The sequence below is a fragment of the Columba livia genome, chromosome 2, assembly GCF_036013475.1.
Source record: "Columba livia isolate bColLiv1 breed racing homer chromosome 2, bColLiv1.pat.W.v2, whole genome shotgun sequence".
Classification (NCBI taxonomy): Eukaryota; Metazoa; Chordata; class Aves; order Columbiformes; family Columbidae; genus Columba; species Columba livia.
In genome coordinates this window covers 56,821,827-56,841,744 of record NC_088603.1, presented here as the reverse complement: position 1 = coordinate 56,841,744, position 19,918 = coordinate 56,821,827, and the positions used below count along the sequence as shown (strand labels likewise).

General features: G+C 41.4%; 1 protein-coding gene across 5 annotated transcripts in view; it reads right to left on the bottom strand.

Moving 5' to 3' along the window:
- The window catches only part of HECW1 (HECT, C2 and WW domain containing E3 ubiquitin protein ligase 1), a 272,737-nt gene that overhangs the window by 77,846 nt on the left and 174,973 nt on the right, over window positions 1–19,918 (bottom strand). For 4 of the 5 annotated variants that reach the window (XR_010470205.1, XM_021293021.2, XM_021293020.2 and 1 more), the window contains 4 exons: window positions 18,992–19,161; window positions 5,330–5,472; window positions 3,209–3,309; window positions 625–1,971 (listed from right to left, as the gene is read on the bottom strand). Coding sequence is in view for 4 of the 5 variants with exons in the window: in XM_021293021.2 (XP_021148696.2) it covers window positions 625–1,971; window positions 3,209–3,309; window positions 5,330–5,472; window positions 18,992–19,161 (1,761 nt within the window). In the remaining variant the exon portion in view is untranslated. The remainder of the gene's footprint in view (window positions 1–624; window positions 1,972–3,208; window positions 3,310–5,329; window positions 5,473–18,991; window positions 19,162–19,918) is intronic. The other variant, XM_021293024.2, reaches the window with a different exon arrangement.

Genomic DNA, 19,918 nt, shown 5'->3' with positions numbered 1-19,918 from the left:
TCAATTTTCGAAGAATCTAAGAAAAAAAAAATCTCTGTTGACTTGTCCTATGGTCTGTGAAATCTGAGGTAGATTTGTTTGATATGCAAGGAACTGGAAGAAATGGGGCTAGAAAACTGCGTTCAAGAAACAAATATTTGCATTTATCCATGCTTATGACTGCATAGCTACCAATCATATACAGACGCTGGCCCCGATCTTTAGCTGGTGTAAATCAGCATATCTGTCCCTTGACAAGCACAAGCTGGTCCTCTCGCTGACTATCAGAGACATGGCAGCACATCAGATACGTGAAATGGAACAATCCCAAGAAATAAGGAATGAGTTGGTGGATGTGATAATGCTGATCTGTCACATAACTACAGTAGCTAATCTTGATTTTATAATGATGCATGTATATCTACAGGAATCCATATATACAGATCGCCATCTGATTTATTTGGTTTTGCTGGGATTTTTAAGGACAGGCTCAATTATCCAACCCTCCCTGATATCTGGCCCAGCTCACAGCCCCGGGATTTGTGTGAAATAAACCGTGAGCTATCTGAAACCTTGATTATTTGATGCCTTCTGTGACATCCAGATAATCAGGGTTGCTTAGCGCATCGATTCTCAGGATCTAACCTTCTCTTCTGCTGCTTGGACCTGCTATTGGGGTGTCTAGACTCTCTGTGGCTCTTTGTGGATTCCCACCATGAGCTACTAGTTCATCTGGCCACTGGGAGGAGCCATCCACTTGCTCCCTGTCCAGCTCAGGGCTCTGTACTGAATCTGGCACTGACTCAAAAGCACTGTTCTCCTCCTCCTCATCATCCTGTGAGGAAAACACCGTGCTCTCAGAAATCTTTGCACTGTCGACGGAGGAGAAGCGGGTATGGCTGGAGAAGCGATTGTTACTGTCGTAACAGGAGGTGCTGTAGCAAGAAGTGCTGTAGCAGGAGGTACTGTAGCAGGAAGTGCTGTAGCAAGACGGGCTGTAGCAAGAGGTGTCACACGCCTCACATTCGTTGTCACCATTGGGCCTAGAGCTTGACTCGCTCTCACTTCCTGTCCTGGAGTGTTCCCCATCCAACAGCCCTTCGTTTATGTCAGAGAGTTGCTCATCCAAGGTCCCAGGAGGCACCGTGCTCTGGCTGAAGTTCTCTTCGGCCTCGTTTTCCAGAGGAGGCTCTGCTGCCACTGTCTCACTCTCACTGACCACCTCCTTCTCCAATGCTTCCTTGACTGTAGACTCCTCATCGTTCTCCCCGCCGTTGCAACCATCTTGCTCTTCTTCCCCATCGCTGCTCATCTGTGCCGAGGGCAGGCTGTGGAGCAGGTTGTGGATCCGTATGTAGTGCGTGCGAGGGGTCTCTGGCTCACCGCAAGCTGAAGCTATGACTGTCTCAAGTTCAGACACAGGCAGAGAGCATGGCCTGTTTTTCCTCTTTGCTGTCGTCCTCAGTTGTAGTTTGCTGTCTTCGTCCTCCTGTGCTGAAGCCCCTTCTTCTTCCTGATTCTTATCCGTGTCCTTGCCAGCATGTACATCTGCACTCACCTCATTAATAACTACTCCACCATCTCCCTGAGTACCAGAATCGACTTTGTTATTTTCCCTAACTTCAGTCTCAGGAGGAGACATGCAAGCCAGCAGAGCCAGCTGCTCCGTGAGGTCCGTAGCACTCGTAGAAGGCAGCACTTCTCCTGGCATGGATTCCAAGGGCTCAGGAACCGGAAGCACATCAACCTCCCCATCTCCTGCCAGCTCTTCTTTTAAGCTGTTCTGGTTGACTTCCCCAGGTTGTTTGACAGCCCCTGGGCTATCGACACTGTTCACACCGTATCCATTTAGATGTTCTGGAGCTGTACTTTCTGAGGTCACTGTGTTGATGCATGGAGGCTCACCGAGGCTTTCCTCTGTGGGGTTGTTCACAGGGCTTTCCTGGAGGTCAGCTGGCTCAGGATCTGCACTAATGGAGACCTCTTCATCATCTGTATGAGACAGAAAAGTAAATTACTTACTCTGTTAGAAAGAAGTGGTGATTGAACCCGAAGCTTGGCTATGGGGGCACAGACATCCACAGCAATCTGAGAAAATCAAAAGCATAAATTAGAGCATGAGATGAGTGGACAACTGAGCAACTATCAAGAAATGCTGTTTTTTTTCTTTTTTTTTTCCTAAGCAGTCTTTGTAGAGTGAATTTAAAAATCATAGGGCTTGCTCATGGTGGTAATCTGCACCGTACCTCCTTGCAACACAACCTGAAGGTAACGCATTCTTTGAGTCAACTGGCGTTAGAGGGAATATCATGGGCATGACAAGGAAGCCTTCCCTGAAGTTTTAATGACATTTTTCTTGTCATGCTGAAGCTAACAGGACTCCACAACAGAAAACTTAAAAACCTGATTTTTCAGACCCCTGAAAGGTGAAAACCTTCCCCAAAATATCCTTTGATGTGATCCTCATTTGTACCACCTCCTCCCAGATGCCAGACAACTTGGGCTCTTTCATACCATCCAAAAAGTCAAAAGACAGAAGTCAAGGTTTTCCAGCAAGGGGCAGATCACGATTTCCAACCAGTAATGCAGCTCCTGTTGGCTTGACAAAGTGTACCTGAGAGAGCACTACCATAGAGAGGCAAAAAGTCCCCAGGCAACGCTGTTGAGACTTCGACACGAAAACCAAGGTTCAAACTTACACCATCATGACAGTGACTTCCTAGTAACTACAAGAGAATGTGAACCAAAACCAAACCAAAAGGGAGGGATGGAGGGGAACATAGAATTATTTTTTGTTCTACCTTTTTCATTAAAAATAATCAAAATGAGAAAGTTTCTAATAATCTCTACTATTACATTCTCCATTTTTACTGACAAAGTGCAGATGACTCTACAGATTACAGCCCATCTAGCGCTTCCCCAGGATAAGTGATAGAGAAGCAGATGAGATTCTAGTTTTCTACCTTCTTCTCTCCCAGTGATGTGGCAGAATATTTGAAGCAGCCAAGAACAGGGGTATAAGAGACACCAGTAGCTCTAAGCTAAGGGGAAACAGGGAGAAGTTGTGACTCATGATGCATCCTGTGATCGGGGACTTTATGCACTTCCCTTTGCTCATGACGGTACCTAAAGTCCCAGAGCAGCCAGGAATGAATTCAGATTTCTGGGGAGAAATAATGCAAAGCAAAAATAAAATCTAGATAAATGATGGGTTTAGACTGACAATTACCTGGATGGATGGAAGAAGTTATCTCAAATCGGAACTGCAGCTGGCCACTGACATGATCTGTAGGAAGCCTGCGACCCAGAGTGTAGCTTACAACCCTGTCCCTGAAAGAAAACAAATATTGTCAGAATAGACTATAACCTACCCAACATGTACTGTGCATAGATAAAGCTGCTGTGTCCCACAAAAATATATAACGTTTTTCAAAGGCTATTCAACCCAGCCATGAGGGCATGTTGACTTGCATACGAGAGAACGAATGGCAGAAAAGGAGAGGACAATGTCTTCAATTACAATGGAACAGCTGTGTCAGTGAACAAGACAGGCTTCTGGGATACACAAGCATGTATGCATATATAGAGAGAGAACGGTGGGAATGGAACTTCTGCAGTATGGGTATGAAAATATCGACATGGGAAGCAAACAACTCCCACTTCAGCTATTGTAACAAGACTTCACTTGCTTGCTGATATGACCATATCTACCCTTCTGTAGAATCTTGCATGTCTGTATTTCCTTCCCTTCGCCATCTGCATAAAATTCAGCTTTCCTGTCCTTTCTTTCAAAATCCTGTACAGGCCAGTCCCCGCTTACCACCTTCTCTTTGCACACTGGCTGAATGACTGCTCTTCATCTCTTTCACCCCTCTTACCTCTATGAAGCTGAAATATCAGGAGAACACCTTCCTGACAAGGTTGATCAATGACTCCATTCTGTCCTTGTGCAGGTCCCTCCCTTTGCCATACTTCATCCACCCCTCAGAACAGAATGAAACTATAGAAGAGATTAACTTCCCAGCTGCCCAAAATGAGGCTGAATCAATGTTTGCAAAGCATTTTTGAGTGTAAAGGGTTTGCTAAATAGGAATATTTATACATCTTTTGGAGAAACATAGTTCACTTCTAGTTGGGCACAATGTATTTGCTAGGCTAGTTTCACATGCATCAGAAACTCATATAAATGAGACAATCTCAAGATTTGTGTATGATCTTTCTGAACTTCTGCGTATCCTTCTCACTGAGTTTGCCTGAGACTTAAAAGCCACTGTGGCATTAAAACTAAACCAGATCTAGGTGCCAGTTGGAGGCACTACTCTTGGCAAACTGTATCCTTAGATAGACAGTGTTTACAATAAGGAAGTAAAATAGGAAGATATAATCAGAAGATGATGAGAAATCTTCTCATACAGAGGGAAGCCAGTGTTATCAATTATAGGGCTCTACTTTCCCCAAGCTGGTCTTTTCCATCTGGTTTCTAAAAAGCTACTCGGTCTTCCCCACTTGAGAAACAGGGAGGTAGCTTAATCCCTTCTGGAAGATTCAGCTGTCAGTATCACAGCCAGTTTCTGAACCAGCTGTTCAAAAATGCTTCCAACAAGTTTAGCTTCCTGCTGTTCTGCTGAACTGAGATCTGATTTTCAAAAACGCCTTCTTGGGAATGGCATTGTCTATGCTCTCCTCAGTAGATGACTCTTCCTCTCCTTGCTCCTCAAGGTCTGAACCGTGTAGTTTAGGGCTATTTTTTTGGCTTTGTCTGCATACTATCCATCTTCCTAAAATTGGTTTGTTACTTTGGCAGCACAAACCTTCCCAGGACTTTCATGCAAAGGGGAAGCAGGGCAGGTTTGGTGAAATCAAGTGAACCAGTTATTCCTTGGCAGCAGGGTAGGGTCAGAAAGATTTAGTTACAACATGCCACAAGTAGTTTTTATAATATTTCCACTATCCAGAAATTAAAGGGAGGAGGAACAGATCTGGCATGATTTTAGCCCATAGATAATTATCTCAAACATATAAACAGCCTGTTGATAACATTAAAATAATATTCAAATTGAAAATATTGCACTCTCCAGATTTGCAGCCATGATACACACAAAACAATTTTCTTTCCTAAATGCCAGCTCTCATTTTTCAAAATGCAATGGATAGGGTTACAAAGGGAATTCTTTGTTGGGCCCATAGTCCTATAAATTCTAATTACGATCAACATCATTCATCAGACAACTGTCAGTTTAATAACTCCCCCTCAACATCATTATATCAACTATAATGATATATCACCAGGGACTTCAAAACAGCAACACACTTGTTAAACAATGGAAAGTAGCATAAGCAGCAAATTTACCCTATGGCATGTCTTTCTAAGAGGCGCTGAACTGGCATAGAGAGTTTTCCAAGGAAACGCTTGATGATCGGTCGGCTCTTCGCAAATTTGTCTTTAACTTCTATTTCCAGGACATCGGTGGGCAGGGAGACAAAGCTGAATTGCTGCAACAAAGGAAGAGCACAGAACATGAAGCTGGTGGCTGGGCCACAACAACACACAGCTGCTAGCAGCTTATCAACCTCTGTAAGTCTCTCGATTTTACACGGGACAGAAACAGTCCTTGGATTTCAAGGCACAGGCCTGCAAAATAAAAAGAGCTTGGCCTCACAGCAGGCAGGTGGAAGCATCCTACAGGTATTGAGTAATGCTGCAGAATCAGGCTTAGGGAATGCAGGAATTTCATTTATCCATGTCATAGTACCATCCAACAAGGCTTGCTGACTCTAAGGACAACACATCTGCAGAAACATAATGAACTCTGCCCTAGCAATGATTATCGATCTAAATGTAACTGCACATATTATGTTTTTTCCTAAAGTTCTAAAAACTTTAAATAGCTGCAAATAAGTACAATTGAGCTGGCAGACCAGACAGATGTTTAGCCAGCGCTTCCCTCCAAGTGAAATTAGTCCTCTTTGCATTTGACCGGCTGTTTGTGGTACTTCAGTTGTAAGGCACACCTCAGCTATTGAGAAGTCAGCATCTAAGGAGGTGAAGAATACAAGATCAGGCTTTTCTGATATGTCATGAAATCTCTCCCTCTCTTGCTCATCCCTGCGCCACTGTAAAAAGGAAGAAGTCTGAATAGACTGTTTATTTGAATCAATATCCTCACCTGATCTCACCATGATCCCACAGAGACCTAAACCAGAAGGCAAACCACAGCACAGGCTACTGGAACAAATGATACCGGTGAAGACAAGAATGGCACCATCCAAAATGTTGTCACCAAGTGCTTTGGAACATGTGACCACCACCTCAGCTAATGTGGCTCTAAGAACATTTATTTTTATTTGTGAGCAATGTTTCAATAAGCGTTTAGAGACTGTGTGCATGCAAACCTGATATAGGAACAAGGAGGGTGAAATTTTAGGTTGCAGGAGCAAGGAAGTTCACATGTACAGCTTCCAAGCATGGGAGCATCAGGGCACCTGGAGATGTCCAGATGTCCCCATAGGGAAAGCAAAGCTCTACTTAGGAATAACAGTGAAAAGCAGATCTGTTAGATAACTCTGCCTTGCTTGCTCCTAGATTGGCTAAATTCAGTACAGACTGGCAGCTGGTGATACAGGTCACTGAATCCTTTTTCCAAATAGACCTGCTGCTATTAAAATATCATCAATCAAAAAAAGCACATCTCTGCTGTGGTGTGCCGGAGTAGAAAAACTGTTAAGACTGCTGTTTACCTAACTGAAAGGTCAGTATTGAACTGGAAGACAACTTCTGTAGTAGGTGAATATTGAGATGGATAAAAGGATTTTCTACCTTTCCTGCTGCCAAAAGCAATCCTCACAACAGCATCATGCTCCGGGTTATCAGGCCTGGAGTTAAGCCCTAAATTGCTTGCTCTATTGAATCATGATCTAATTTTCAGAAATGCTTAGTTCAAACCGCTTCAAGTGAAATGAATGCGAGTGGGATATTCTGTTAATTAGGCCCTGCAAAAATGCAAATAATCAGAGAAATACAATTAAAATAACAGCTTAAGCATTATTGTCTTCTCATTTTTTTTCTACATCTCTGCAACAGGTTACCAAAGATGTTAAACCTAACAAAGGGGAGAACATTAATTCCACATGCATATTGAAGGTTTCCTTATAAAAATAATTTGTATTACCATTATTGTTTTACCTGCTAAAAACCTTGGGCAACTGTCACTTCATGACATTTACAAGGAAAGCAGAAGAAGGGAATTAACTTCTAACCAAATGAGGTTATTGTAATGTACAGCAACTTGCCGTTTAAGAAATTCTCCACTATTATGCTGTTGACACCTATATTACAAAAAAAGTCTCCGTGGGTTAGACCATGCACACACACAGCTAAAAGGCTGAACTGTTCATAAGTGGAAAGTAAAACATAGGGTTAATGGTCTGCACCTTCCTATATTATTAATATTTTGTCTTGTTGTACCACTCTCAAGAAAATCAGAATCTGCACAGACATTTGTTTCCATTTCAGATGGAATGCCGTCTGACAGCTCCTTTCTTGCACAAGAAACACATTGAGGTTTTTCCAGAGCAACTATCAGCACCTGAGCAGACAGTACGGATGCATGGAGCAAGGTGTGTTGGAATCAACCAACGGAACTGTCCTTTTTTCCTTGACCAGCAGCCCCTCTCAGACGCACAGGGATAATGATGTAAAATCAAATTGTGTTCCAATTCCATCACCTCTCAACCATCGCATTTAGGGATATACGAGACTGCCCGGTGACCAGCCCCCCGTCTATGGTCACAGTTGCCCAGTGCTTCTGCTAGAAGAATGTTCTGACACATAAAAAACATCAGCATCTTGGAAAAACGATTAAGCCTTTAAGACCAGAAGTGTCTTGTGGCAGAACTCAAAGGTTTTACCTTTTGGAAACAACTGCAGTTTAAGATCAAAAGTGGACTCAGTGAAACAGGTTTGCAGACATCTTGTAAAATGGTGATAATTTTACATCATTCACTTTTCCATTATCTATGCACTTGCTCCTGCTGTTGCTCTCATCTAGTTTAATCCTTAATGGAAAAGATTTTCCTAAGGCAATCTCTGACTGTGGATGCCTCAGGCTCAAGCCATCCACACTGAAAAGCCCCAAGGAATCCTTGTTTGCAGAACACACTGGCCTCTGGCCCCCTGAAAAATGGATCCCAGCAAAACACCTATTTTTGAGGACTCAAAAATTTATAAACTCAATTTCAAAAGTCGTCAATCACTTTTGAAAACATGCAGGTTCATGTGATTTTTGAAGATGAGACTGTCGTCTTTGGATGTGGAAGGAAACCACCATCAAACCCTAATTTCTCTCTCTTTGTTCATCTTCTTTTCTGACAAGTGCTGGCCCCTGTACCTTAGCCACAAAACAATGGCTGCATTTACACTGTTCAAGCCTCAGCCTTTACTATGCTATCTGTCTGGAAGAGAAAGGACACTGCGTCACGGTCTTCTCCAATTTAACTAACATAATACATTAGTATTATATTACTGCTGTAATAAACGGCACCCTTTCCTTGCCTAGTATTTGCTAATTGTCACAAAGAAATGGCCACTTTGTGAAGATGACATTGTGAGCTTCACCTCTGAGTTGAAAAAAAAAAGAAGACACCAATTATAAATTCTGCAGCACCCTTGGGTTCACACTCAGTGATATGATTAATAATTCATCCCAAGGAGAGGTGAGAAAAGGAGCTACAAGATCACAACAGAAATAAGAACCAACTCTTCTTCAGGATAAGGAAAGCTTGATGTGTCTTCTTATATGTGCCCACAAACTACACCACTGATAACCAAAAGTGCTGCATTTTAAGAATAAGTCTGGTTTTGATGCCACTATCACAATTTTTATTGATAAGTCTTCCATTATTTGGAACTTCTCTTGTTATCATAACTCTTAGTATTAAAGAATTAACTCAGAAATTAAGCTTTCACATTAAAAATAAATATAATGTCAGAAAAACAAGAATACAAAGGCTTTAGTACAATGTGCCCAAGTATATTATTTTCAAAAGACTTCTGATTTTTCTGACAGTCACTCCTTGAAGCCATATTCTTGCATGTTTTGCAGCTGGTATCATCTACCATACATTTCCTTTCAAAATCTAAGACAGCAATCTTTAAGCTGTCATTGAGGTCACAACTCATTCTGTGGGCTTGTTCATTGGTTGGGTTTTTTTCCACAAAAATTTAAGTTCTTTGCATCACGACCATTAGTGCAAACTCTGGAGGTCTGGTCAAGAACTTCATGGAACCTGCTGGAATCCAAAGACACTAAACTAAAGCTTACACTGAGAATAACTGTAGCAGGCTGTCCTGAAGTTTACATAAAAGGGCTTTTTTCACAGTCAAAGAACAAAGTGAAAATGTAATTTCTGGCAGTTTTAAAATTCTGAAGTCCCTACTTAACTTTTTCAAAAGGTTTAGCCTCTCCAGCTGTCCAAAGGTCCACAAAACTTGACAATGGCTCCATGGATATAATTTGTGACTTTGTCTGAGGATTTCTTTGTTAGCGAATATAAAACTTTCAAAGGAAGTCAATGATCTCAGCACAGGTGCAAACTCATCTACCAAACCAGCTACAGCTTCAAGCCTAAAGCCCCACCAAAGGAAAAGAGTTTGTCTCATGACTGATTATGTATTTATTTGAATAACAGCAGAAAACAGCAGAAAACAGGACACCTGGGAAGACAATCCACAAAAATTGTAAGCGATGGCTAGAACTTGATAATTTTACTCTGTCCTTAACAAAAATTCAAGTAAAATGCATTCTGCAAAACATGAGGATAAAAACTCTTACAAGGTATCACTGGACTCAAAATTTATAGTCACGGCGCGAATGGATAACAAACAAAAAGCTAAATCTCTCTTCTCTGATTAGCCCAAACCAGTAATTGCTTACAACGTTGCATTAGTCACAGTGCATTACCCTGCACATCACATCAACTGTTGCTTGGTACAAAATGACTCTTAGAACTTGAGATGATACATGACACAGCACACTCCACAGAGGAGACAGCAGATTGCCTCTACAAAACTGCCAAGAAATTACCATTATGAACAACCTGTTTCTCACAGGGTGCCTGGCCCCAGAAACAGTCTTAGAGCCCATCTTGTCCATGTGGTTTATCAGTGTATCAGCTGTCCCCTTGTCTGATCTTACTGCCTAGGGATGAGACGGCTCCTGTTTACAGGTTAGATGTAGGTGACTGGGGATTGTGGACACCCTCGCAATGAGGAGCACCACTGGAAGGTCAAACAGCTGCCCCTGTGTCTGGGCTGGAAGTATCTCAGAATGGAAAACCTCCAGAGTTAGGGGCTTGAAAGAGAGTACATGGAAGCTCTGAGTGCTGAGCTCCAGAGGGGGAGAAAACCTTTTTATTTTTCTCTAGAAACATATTAGGACTGTTATAAGAAATGGTTATGTTAACTGTATACCTAAAAGAAAGCTATGTGCAGAAAGTCTGAACACAAGGAATGACTGAAGATCACGGAATGTTAGGGATTGGAAGGGACCTTGAAAGATCATCTAGTCCAATCCCCCCTGCCGAAGCAGGAACACCCGGATGAGGTTACACAGGAATGTGTCCAGGAGGGTTTTGAATGTCTGCAGAGGAGACTCCACAACCTCCCTGGGCAGCCTGTTCCAGTGCTCTGTCACCCTCACTGTGAAGAAGTTTCTTCTCAAATTCAAATTGAACCTCCTGTGTTCCAGTTTATACCCTATGATGCTGGGGGAAAAAGCACATGTCATGCCCTTTTGCCTTGCCTTGCCTTGCCTTGCTTTGCCCTTTTGCCTTGCCTTGCTTTGCCCTTTTGCCTTGCATTGCCTTGCCGTGCTTAGCCCTTTTGCCTTGCCTTGCTTTGCCCTTTTGCCCTTCCTTGCCTTGCTTTGCCCTTTAGCCATGCCTTGCCCTGCCCTGCTTTGCCCTTTTGCCTTGCCTTGCCATGAGCAGAGGTAAGGAGGCCTTGTGGTGACTGATGCTTCCTGATCTGTGGAATACAGAGGCCATGTCTGCATCAGGAAGCCATGTCTGCATCAGGAAGATGCAGATCCAGAGAGCAGATCCAACAGGAGCAGATCCAGAGAGCAAAGCAGCTAGTGCTGTGCACCTGATGACCACATCCAGACATGCTGCAAGGGTTTTACCATGGAGTAACTCCAGGCTGGTGCCCTGGATTGAACTCCCATTATCATCTAAAAAGTGTTAGGTGCCCTCCTGAAGCACATCTCTTGGCTTACTTTCTGCTAAGAGTAATTCAGCCCATGCACTTTAAGACTGCCAAGTGGTGTCTTTAGTGGGGAGATGAGGAGATTCGCTTTGAAACTGCTCTCTGGAACAAAAGAAAAATACTATTATAGATGGATTCATTGAGTCATGAAGAACCACGATCCATAGAATAAGTTGGTATTTGTATGATTTTCTCAGTGTCTTTTTCATTTCCTTTTTAGGATGTTCTTGCATCCCTCTGGAATTATGATGGCTAGGAGGAAACAGACATGCCCTAGAAGCAAAGCCATTGCATCTCTACTTTCCCCTCTTCTTTAGCCATTTATCAATGCCTGTCCCACTTGCTAAGAGTGGCAAGAGATCCAATTATTGCTTTGTTCCTACACATTTAATGAAAAGAGGCAGTGGGATGAGACAGACCCTATTAATTCCTCTCTAAGAGAAAAGCTGCAGCCTTATAGCATATCTTGTTAGACACTGGAGAATTTGTACCAGTCACAGCCTTAAAATGCCCCATCTAAAAGAAAAGCTTTAGTTGATATTTTGTCAGGTACTAAAAATCAACAAGACATTATTAATTATTTCTATAGAAATAATATTCCATATTTCCAGAGAAGGGAGGGAGAGGGAAGAGCAAAAGTGGTATGATGGAGAGAATGGCATTAACATATTAAGTATTCTGGGGGTAAACAGTGTATCATCAGTTTTGGCTCTGGTCAGTAGTAAGTCATTAGGATTCTCCTCTCATTTACACAGATTTTACACAGCCGCCACCTGCGGATTCACTCCCACAGAGACACAAATCAGAATCAAAGCTACCTAGGATCAGCCGACACGTTCATATTCTTGCACCATCCTAATGACCTAAATACATACTTGGTTTAACATTACTGCTGCCATCTTTGAGCAAGATCTGAAAACACTGTAGTGAACACCACTGAAGGGGTTTCAGGCAGTAACCTGCTTCTCAATGCCTCTTCGCTTCCAGACCCAACAATGGTTTTACATACACAGATGATCAATAAGTTTCTTAATGCGAATAGATCTTGTGGGGGTTTAATGCTTGACTTATATACGCTAAAGAAAGAAGGCGCATCCTAATGCTGACCTGGTAGAATTCATCTGCATCCATTTATAAGATAATAGAACAGAGAATAGAATTTCTAGAGCTTGAGAATAGTCTTCGTAGAAAACCAACTAATGACGATGATTAATTACCATGTTTTAGTTTTACTAATATTATTTGTACCCCTGAATACGGATAGATCACAGTGATCAGCTCTCAATAACTCTATCAAGGAAGCTGTTGAAATGAACAGAGTATGTCCATTAGCACCACTTGGACAAATCAAGTGCAAGTCAAGTTCTTTAAAAATAGTCAGTATAACAGCTGGTGAAAGGTACATAAATTAATACGTTGGTGACAGGAAGAATTAGGCTCTTGATTTGGAGTTGAACAAGCAATATAATTAAAAAGAAAATTTATTTGTGATATCCATCATGCCACAGGGACGATACAAGCAGAAGTAAATCTTAAAAGGCTGTAAATTACATTTGATGGATGAACACAGATTTAGTCTTTCAGCTGAATATTTCATTAGTGGGTTTTCCATTTCAAATACTCCAGTGAAACACTCTTAAAGCACTCACCACTCTCCATCTGTATTATTCTGCTCCCCATTCAAAAACCTCCTCTACATATCACTGCTGTCCCACACAACACTACTCATATGAACAACGGGATAAGCTTGTGGGGAATTCCAGTTTCTTAAACTTACTACAGTACTCCTCAATGATAATACAAAACATTGCAGAGTCAGTAGTGTCAAGCACAGAGCTCCACTGCTGCCTATACATACCCTCCGAGTCCTGGAATTGAGAAGTGACTGCAGGGTGCCAGATTCAATGTGGTACTTTATTCTGGCATCACACAATGGTAGGTTGGTTTTGGTTTGGTTTTGTTTTGTTTTTTTTTCCCTTACAGTAAAAGGGGTGAAGATAAACAAGTGTTGCTGTTCTAAGGTCGGATTCAATCCTTTCTACTGAATGCCTTCAAAGTCAGATAGGGCCTTCAGTAAACTGGCTTCCTAGATTTCTCTCTCAGATTCACTACCTCTCTGTATGGGAGACAAGGAATAAAATGTCCTTCCCATCCATATCATGTATTTGACAACGCTCAGAGTTACTAGTTAATAGTCTCATCAGGAATTCTTTCTGATAGCTTAGATAGTTTTGCAAGATATCTCTTACGTTATTAAGGACAAAATTCAGCCCTAAGACATTAGAAATTTAAAAGAACTTCTGGATAAACCAGGTGCAAACATTGCTTAAAGAGTCAGGGTTTTTTCTTCATACACATTGTATACAAATTTATTCGCACAGCCTAGACTGAAAATATTTGAGGACGCTCATGAGCACAAATGTACAAGATTAGCAAGACTGATAGTCTTCTACACACAGAAGCTGCAATTAAAATGCTCTTCTAGAAGAATAAGATATTAAAAAAAATCCGGACATATTTTTCACAACATAACCCATTCCTGAAGAAACGGAAGTTGTCTTGGGCTTTCACACTTCAGTCATCACCGGATATTCAAAAAACTGCAGCTGTAAAATCACAGCTTTTCTGTGTAGTCAAACTATGTTTTACACTTTGCCTGGCCATATGTGCAGCTACCACTTTATAGGCTTTACGCAGTCCCAATGACATCTTTGGCAAAACTCATACTAATCTGCATTTCACTGCACCTATATTGGACTTAAGCTTAGGTTTAAAGGCCTCCAAGTTTCTGCAGCAGAACTGTTCTATCTGCCAGTGGAAGGGGGGGAAAAGGTTATCTAAGTTAAACAACAAATAAGTAGTTCTATCAGTATGACACTCCTGTTGCTCTTTTCATACGTTGGGCTTCTGCTGAAATCACAATGATTCTGTGAGGCCACGGCAGGACAGTTAGCATGTAGTGCTCCAAGTATTAGATCAAAATCAGATCAAATATAACCTGCGTTTGCTTAAATTCATACAGTTGACTCAAATATATTAAAGCATAGTTAATGGTTTAACTTTGTTCTGGAAAGATTCATTTTTGATCAAGTATCCCCTGCTTGCCTCATTCTAGGTCTGTGCTAAATCAGGTAGCAACCATCACATAAAGCCAACATGAAGCCCCAAGAGAAGCAGAAAGCTAATCTAAACCCCATACCGCATGATCTGGCTACTTTGACAAAGTGTCTTTCAATCCCAGTAGTGTTGGGTGGTCCACCATATACCAGCCCAGCATTCATGATCACAGAATCGGTGCCCAAATTATGAAGCCACATAGCATGAGAAAAGCAGATGCAAAACAGCAGTCAGTCAGTTGCATTCATGTCATCCTGGCATCCTTGCAGGCAGCATCCAAGCCCAGTGTTTCCACCACGGACAACAGCCTGCATTACAGAAGCCCTCTCTCCTCAAACCACCTCCCTCTGGCATTCGAGCCCCTGACTGTTTCGTTCTCCTGATTTTGTGTTAGTAATCCGAAGAGACAGGTTACATGAGAATTTATTCAAGTGCAGTATTTTTTGAAAGGTTGTGGGTTATCCGAGGTGCTGAGTAGAAGTTACACATGTGAAAATACTGTAATTCTGTTTAGCAGATCTGACACATTAACTACTATTTGTGAAGTGCTCTTGCAACAGAGTATTGAACACGTCTGCTTACACACATCAATTAATTCACCAGTGAAATGCAGCTACCTTCAGAGTGATAAGGCAACCACCCCAAACAGTATTTTGTGCCTCAGCTATAACTTAACAATATTTGTAAAGTCCAAGGCAAAGAAACAAACAGTGAAGATGCAGGGAGTTGACATAGCTTGTATCCTAGTACTGGGCTCCCACTTTAGAACAATCTATTCTTCCAGAGCTAGAATTATCAGAGTTGAAATTCAGTGCGTCATTTAACAGATGACACTTCCTACTACTTTAAATATGCTGGATGGTTGCAAAAGCCAATTTTTGTACTTATCTCATTGCCCATTCCTTGAGGGTCTCTATCCAGTCACAAGCAAATGAACAAAAACTGTGCAGCAGTTAGCTCAAACTGTCACAGTTAAGAAAGAAATTCCATAAATATATCTAAGGGAAAATCCAGAGGCCTGAAGTCCTTTATTTGCAAAACCATCAAGAGAATTTGCTAACCAGCTGGTGGTATGTGAACTGCTTTTTTTCACCACTTTGCTTTGTTGCTTATGATTCCTCATGGTCTCTATTGCTTGTCTGAACGACCGCTTTCCTGTTTGCTGACAGATTAAATCTTCTTAAAGGAGCCTTTTCCAAAGAATGTGACTACAGACACATTGTCTCAATATAAAACAACATAGGAATAGCATCATTACTTTTCTAATATCAGTATTAGAAGAGATATGATCAACATTCACCCTTCTCAATTCTATTAATATCACATGTACAGAAGATTTAGGGCCCTTCCTTTTGAGATTTCCTTTGTGTTTTACCTCAAATCAGCATGGTATGACAACTCACCACTATGCCCTTGCAACCGTGTGGACTGCCAGAGCAATGTCTGCTTAACTTAGCAGTTTAAAGTCACGCCGCCCAGTGGCACACAGTCTCCAGGAACTCACTTATTTCATTTAACAGTACAGATGTCGCTGAAGAATGCACCAGTTTGAAACTAGAGCCAGGAGTAAGAAAACAAGCATGACCTTCAACCCTGAATCTGTAACAAGTTCCCTGTCCGAAGACATTTGTCATTTTCTGCAGCTGCCTTCTCCTCACTGGCCCTGTAGAGGCCTAAACACCATCAGTAGCTTGTCTGGACTTCCTCCAAAGTACTTATCATTTGTCATTATTATACATGACAACATCCAGCACTTTGGCTTAGCAGAATCTAATCTTATGCTTCTGTGAGCACGTGAAAACATACAGAAACATCACAAAATGACCCCTCTCTACCAGCAGAAGATACCACTTGAGCTTTAGCCTCAGTGAACAATTCTCTGTGTGAGGGCTCTTCCACCTCATGTAGAAGCTTGCTGCAAGTGTCAAAATGTCCCAAGCTACTTGAAATTTCAATTTCCTTATGTCCTCTTGTACAAAGTACTGCAAAATAGAGCAATGAAAGAGTAGCTCTAAGTCAGGATAACTTGTGCTGAACAGTATTGAAATGGTCTGTGAAATGAAGATGCTCACCAATAGTACATGACACAGATGAAAAGCTGCCTGAGATATCATGCTGCTACCAAAGTGTTCTTATAATACAAGTGGTTACTACGCAAATGGAACAATCTGGTAACATCAGAGGGAACATCAGGATTAATTAGTCTAAGTAAATGAATTATCCCTCAGTCTGTAGGACTCTAATTTGGTGTTGGGGCCCTACAAAACTGAGTCAATTCTTTCACTTCTGATTTTGTTCAAGGGTGACCAAGAAAATATATAAAGATCCCAGTCTGTAGCTATTTCTTTAGTGTTAGTTCCTTATTTCAGATTTTTTCAACTTTAGCAGCCAAAACAAATTAGACATATCATTCAGCTGGCAAAAAAAAATATTTGGCTTCTATTTACCTTTAGTGACAGAGAACCTTAGGAAAGAATAATCCTTTTGAAATAATATATTGCCTTTTTTTAAATTTTTTAAATTTTTTTTTTGGAACAACAGCTAATGACTGATCCATTTAATGAAATGGTTGTGATCCCTCAATATTTTTCACTTCATATATTCACATCCAGCAGTGAAAAGGGTGGACAGAAGAATGGCTACCACCACGATTCAGCAACAGTTTGCAGTCTTTCTTCTCCCCTTGTCCCATAAAGGGACAAAGCTGAAGAAAATCAGGCCTAGGGTCTTCTGTGCAATAGAAACCAATGTGGGTTTCCAGTACAAAGACTTCAGACCAGCTGACGTGCATAGACTGCAACACAAACGCATGCAGTTAAACATCTCAATATTAGCTGAAGTGAAGGCAGAAGGAGAACATGTTGAATGACAGCACAGCTATTTTGGACTCCTTAGCCACTAACGGGCTAACAACAGAATGGGAGAGGCAGTGTGTTTGCATGCAATAAAGAAAACCAAGGGGCTGAACAGAGAAGCTGGAAGACAGCTGCGCTCTTTTGCTTTCTGATGTCCATAATTAGGCCATTTCATTGTTTCTCCTTTTCTTGCTGCCAAGCTCCATTGGAAAAGAAATGTCAGCTCACAAACTCATCCATCCCGCATGGCCTGAGAAGACACCCATGACATTTTATCAGGGCCACATTCTTACTCTATGGTTATTCTATCCTCCAGCAGTGCAAAAAGACCTTGAAGCGAGAACAAATTACACTGGCTGAGGGTTGCCCTTATCAAGAGATGACTTTGGACCAGTATTGGGTTCTTCTAAAAAGCCTATTTTCAGCCTCCATCGGCAAAGCTGCTACATCCCTCTTTGGATAAGGACAGCCTGTGTGCCACCTCAGCAGATAATTCTGGCTGATAAAGAACTGTGGGATCACAGCCATATCCTTGGTCCTCCTTTGAGTGTCAAGTCCTGGCATACACTTGCTGCCAGCTCCCACAATCACACGTACCGAGCGTGACATACACACACAGCAAGTCTCCCCTTCATGCCTGCCAGCCTCTAGGCACGTGTCTTATGCACTTTACTGAAAGATCTCTACCAGCCCCCTGATCCTCCATGTCAGTTCCAGCTCCTCATCTTGACCTGGGACCCCTCAGCCAGATACATCTGATGCTTGAAGCCACAAAGAAGTTACGGCTTGGTGGATTTCTCACAACAGGGCTTTCCACTTAATTAAGTCCTGTTAGAAGGCGTTTTTCTCAGACTGGTTTCAAGGTCATTGCCCCTGCCTCTGTCATATAAGCTCCCCAACACAGGTTCACCTGTCACGTAACCCGATGTGGTACCTAGTTTCTTGACCATCCTCCTGCAGGTAGGAGTATTCAGTGACATTTCTGCTGCCTTTTCTTCTCCACTCACACTTTCATGTCTACACAGTTTGACCTAATTATCCCTCAACTACCTTACAATTTGCATTTTAATTTGAATACATCTATTTAGTCTATTTACTTACTTTTACTCTTTCCTGCAGTGGAGAGATTTGTCTGACAGGGAACACCAGTAAATCACACCTGTTATGTCAGGCTCCTTTAATTCCAAAGAGGTTCCTTATTCTTGGCTGTCTGTTGCCATTTCGCATTTAATTTAGAAACAGCAGGCAGCAATTGAACTCTCAGATCTCATTAATACCTACTAAGCCCTTCCAACAGGCAGCAGCAGACTGGAGAGTGTTTCTTCAAGGTGATGGGCAAATGCGCCAAAGTTGCCTTTAATTTATATTGCTACTGACACTTTTCAATCGCATAGATTCTTTTCACTTGCATGCTATACTTGCCCTGCTTTATATAATGTCTCCTCTCTGTGCAGGAACACTATGACAATCAGGCAGCAGCCTTTCACACTGTTCAAGTTTATTTTTCAATTCTGAGTTATGAGTTGGCCTTCAACAATTAACAGCTTCATAAATTACATCCACAAAGTACAACCCATACTGAAAGTTGTAATGTATCATTCATCCTTGTCGCTAATTAAGCCTTTTGCATTAAGACAATAAGTTATGAAATACATCAACCACACTTAGGTCAACAACTATTTTAGCCAAGAAAGGTGTTTTGTGTTTTGTTTTGTTTTTTAGGGATACTGCTAGATTAATTTCCATTAATTCTCAGCTCAACACTCAGACTGCTTACCTCTCCTTGCCAGATCGGGTTAACAGTATTACACATGATCTTAGATCTCTTCTCCTGTCCATGATGAGGAAGCGCTGGGAAGATGCTATGTTTTCCAGGCTGGATGGAAATCTTCAGATAAGGATCTGGATTGAAGAACATTCCCTTCTTCAGACCAAAAGCCTGGAAATCTGAAAGAAGGTAAATAACCTGATTATTTTTCACATTTCGGGAATTCAAATAATACGTCAGGAATATCTCACTATGCTTCTTGTGAGATAATGTAAAACCAAACCATAATGATCTTGTGATTCAGGATTTACAAATGATTATATAATGAAATTGCAAATTTTACAACCTGAAAGTGCAGAGTGCTCTGGCTTCTAAGTCAATATTTATTCAACTCAATTTAAGTGATCTGCTGATTTTTCTAAGGAGCTAAGCATTTGGTCAGTCTAATGGCAGTGGTAGGACTACACTGAAAATGAGATCCATTCATTTAATCACATGGACGTGGCATTTGGCACACAACATACGTCACTTCTAGGTATCAATTTTCTCTTCCCATGAATCTTACCTTTTATACCACTTTTTTTATACACAATGAGTCATTTTACTTTTTTTTTTTCCCCACTTTAAAATGTTTCCTTCCCTGCATGGTTTAACTTCACCTGTACTACCTTAGGAAAACTCTTGTATATAATGTCGAGATTTTAAGCAGGGCTTTCTTGCTGCAGAAGTCCCAGGGACTGTAACAAGACTCATGCAGACAAAAAATCTCCAGGCACTTATTTCAAAAATTACTCATAATATTCTAAAGAAAGACAAAAAGTCTTTTAAGATTTGTGCCTTTGAAGCCAATGAAATACAAACCACTCCACAGGCATATCAATAATTTTGCCTAAAAAGCTACAAACTAAAGCCTCTGGCCTTCTTTTTTTCCAGATA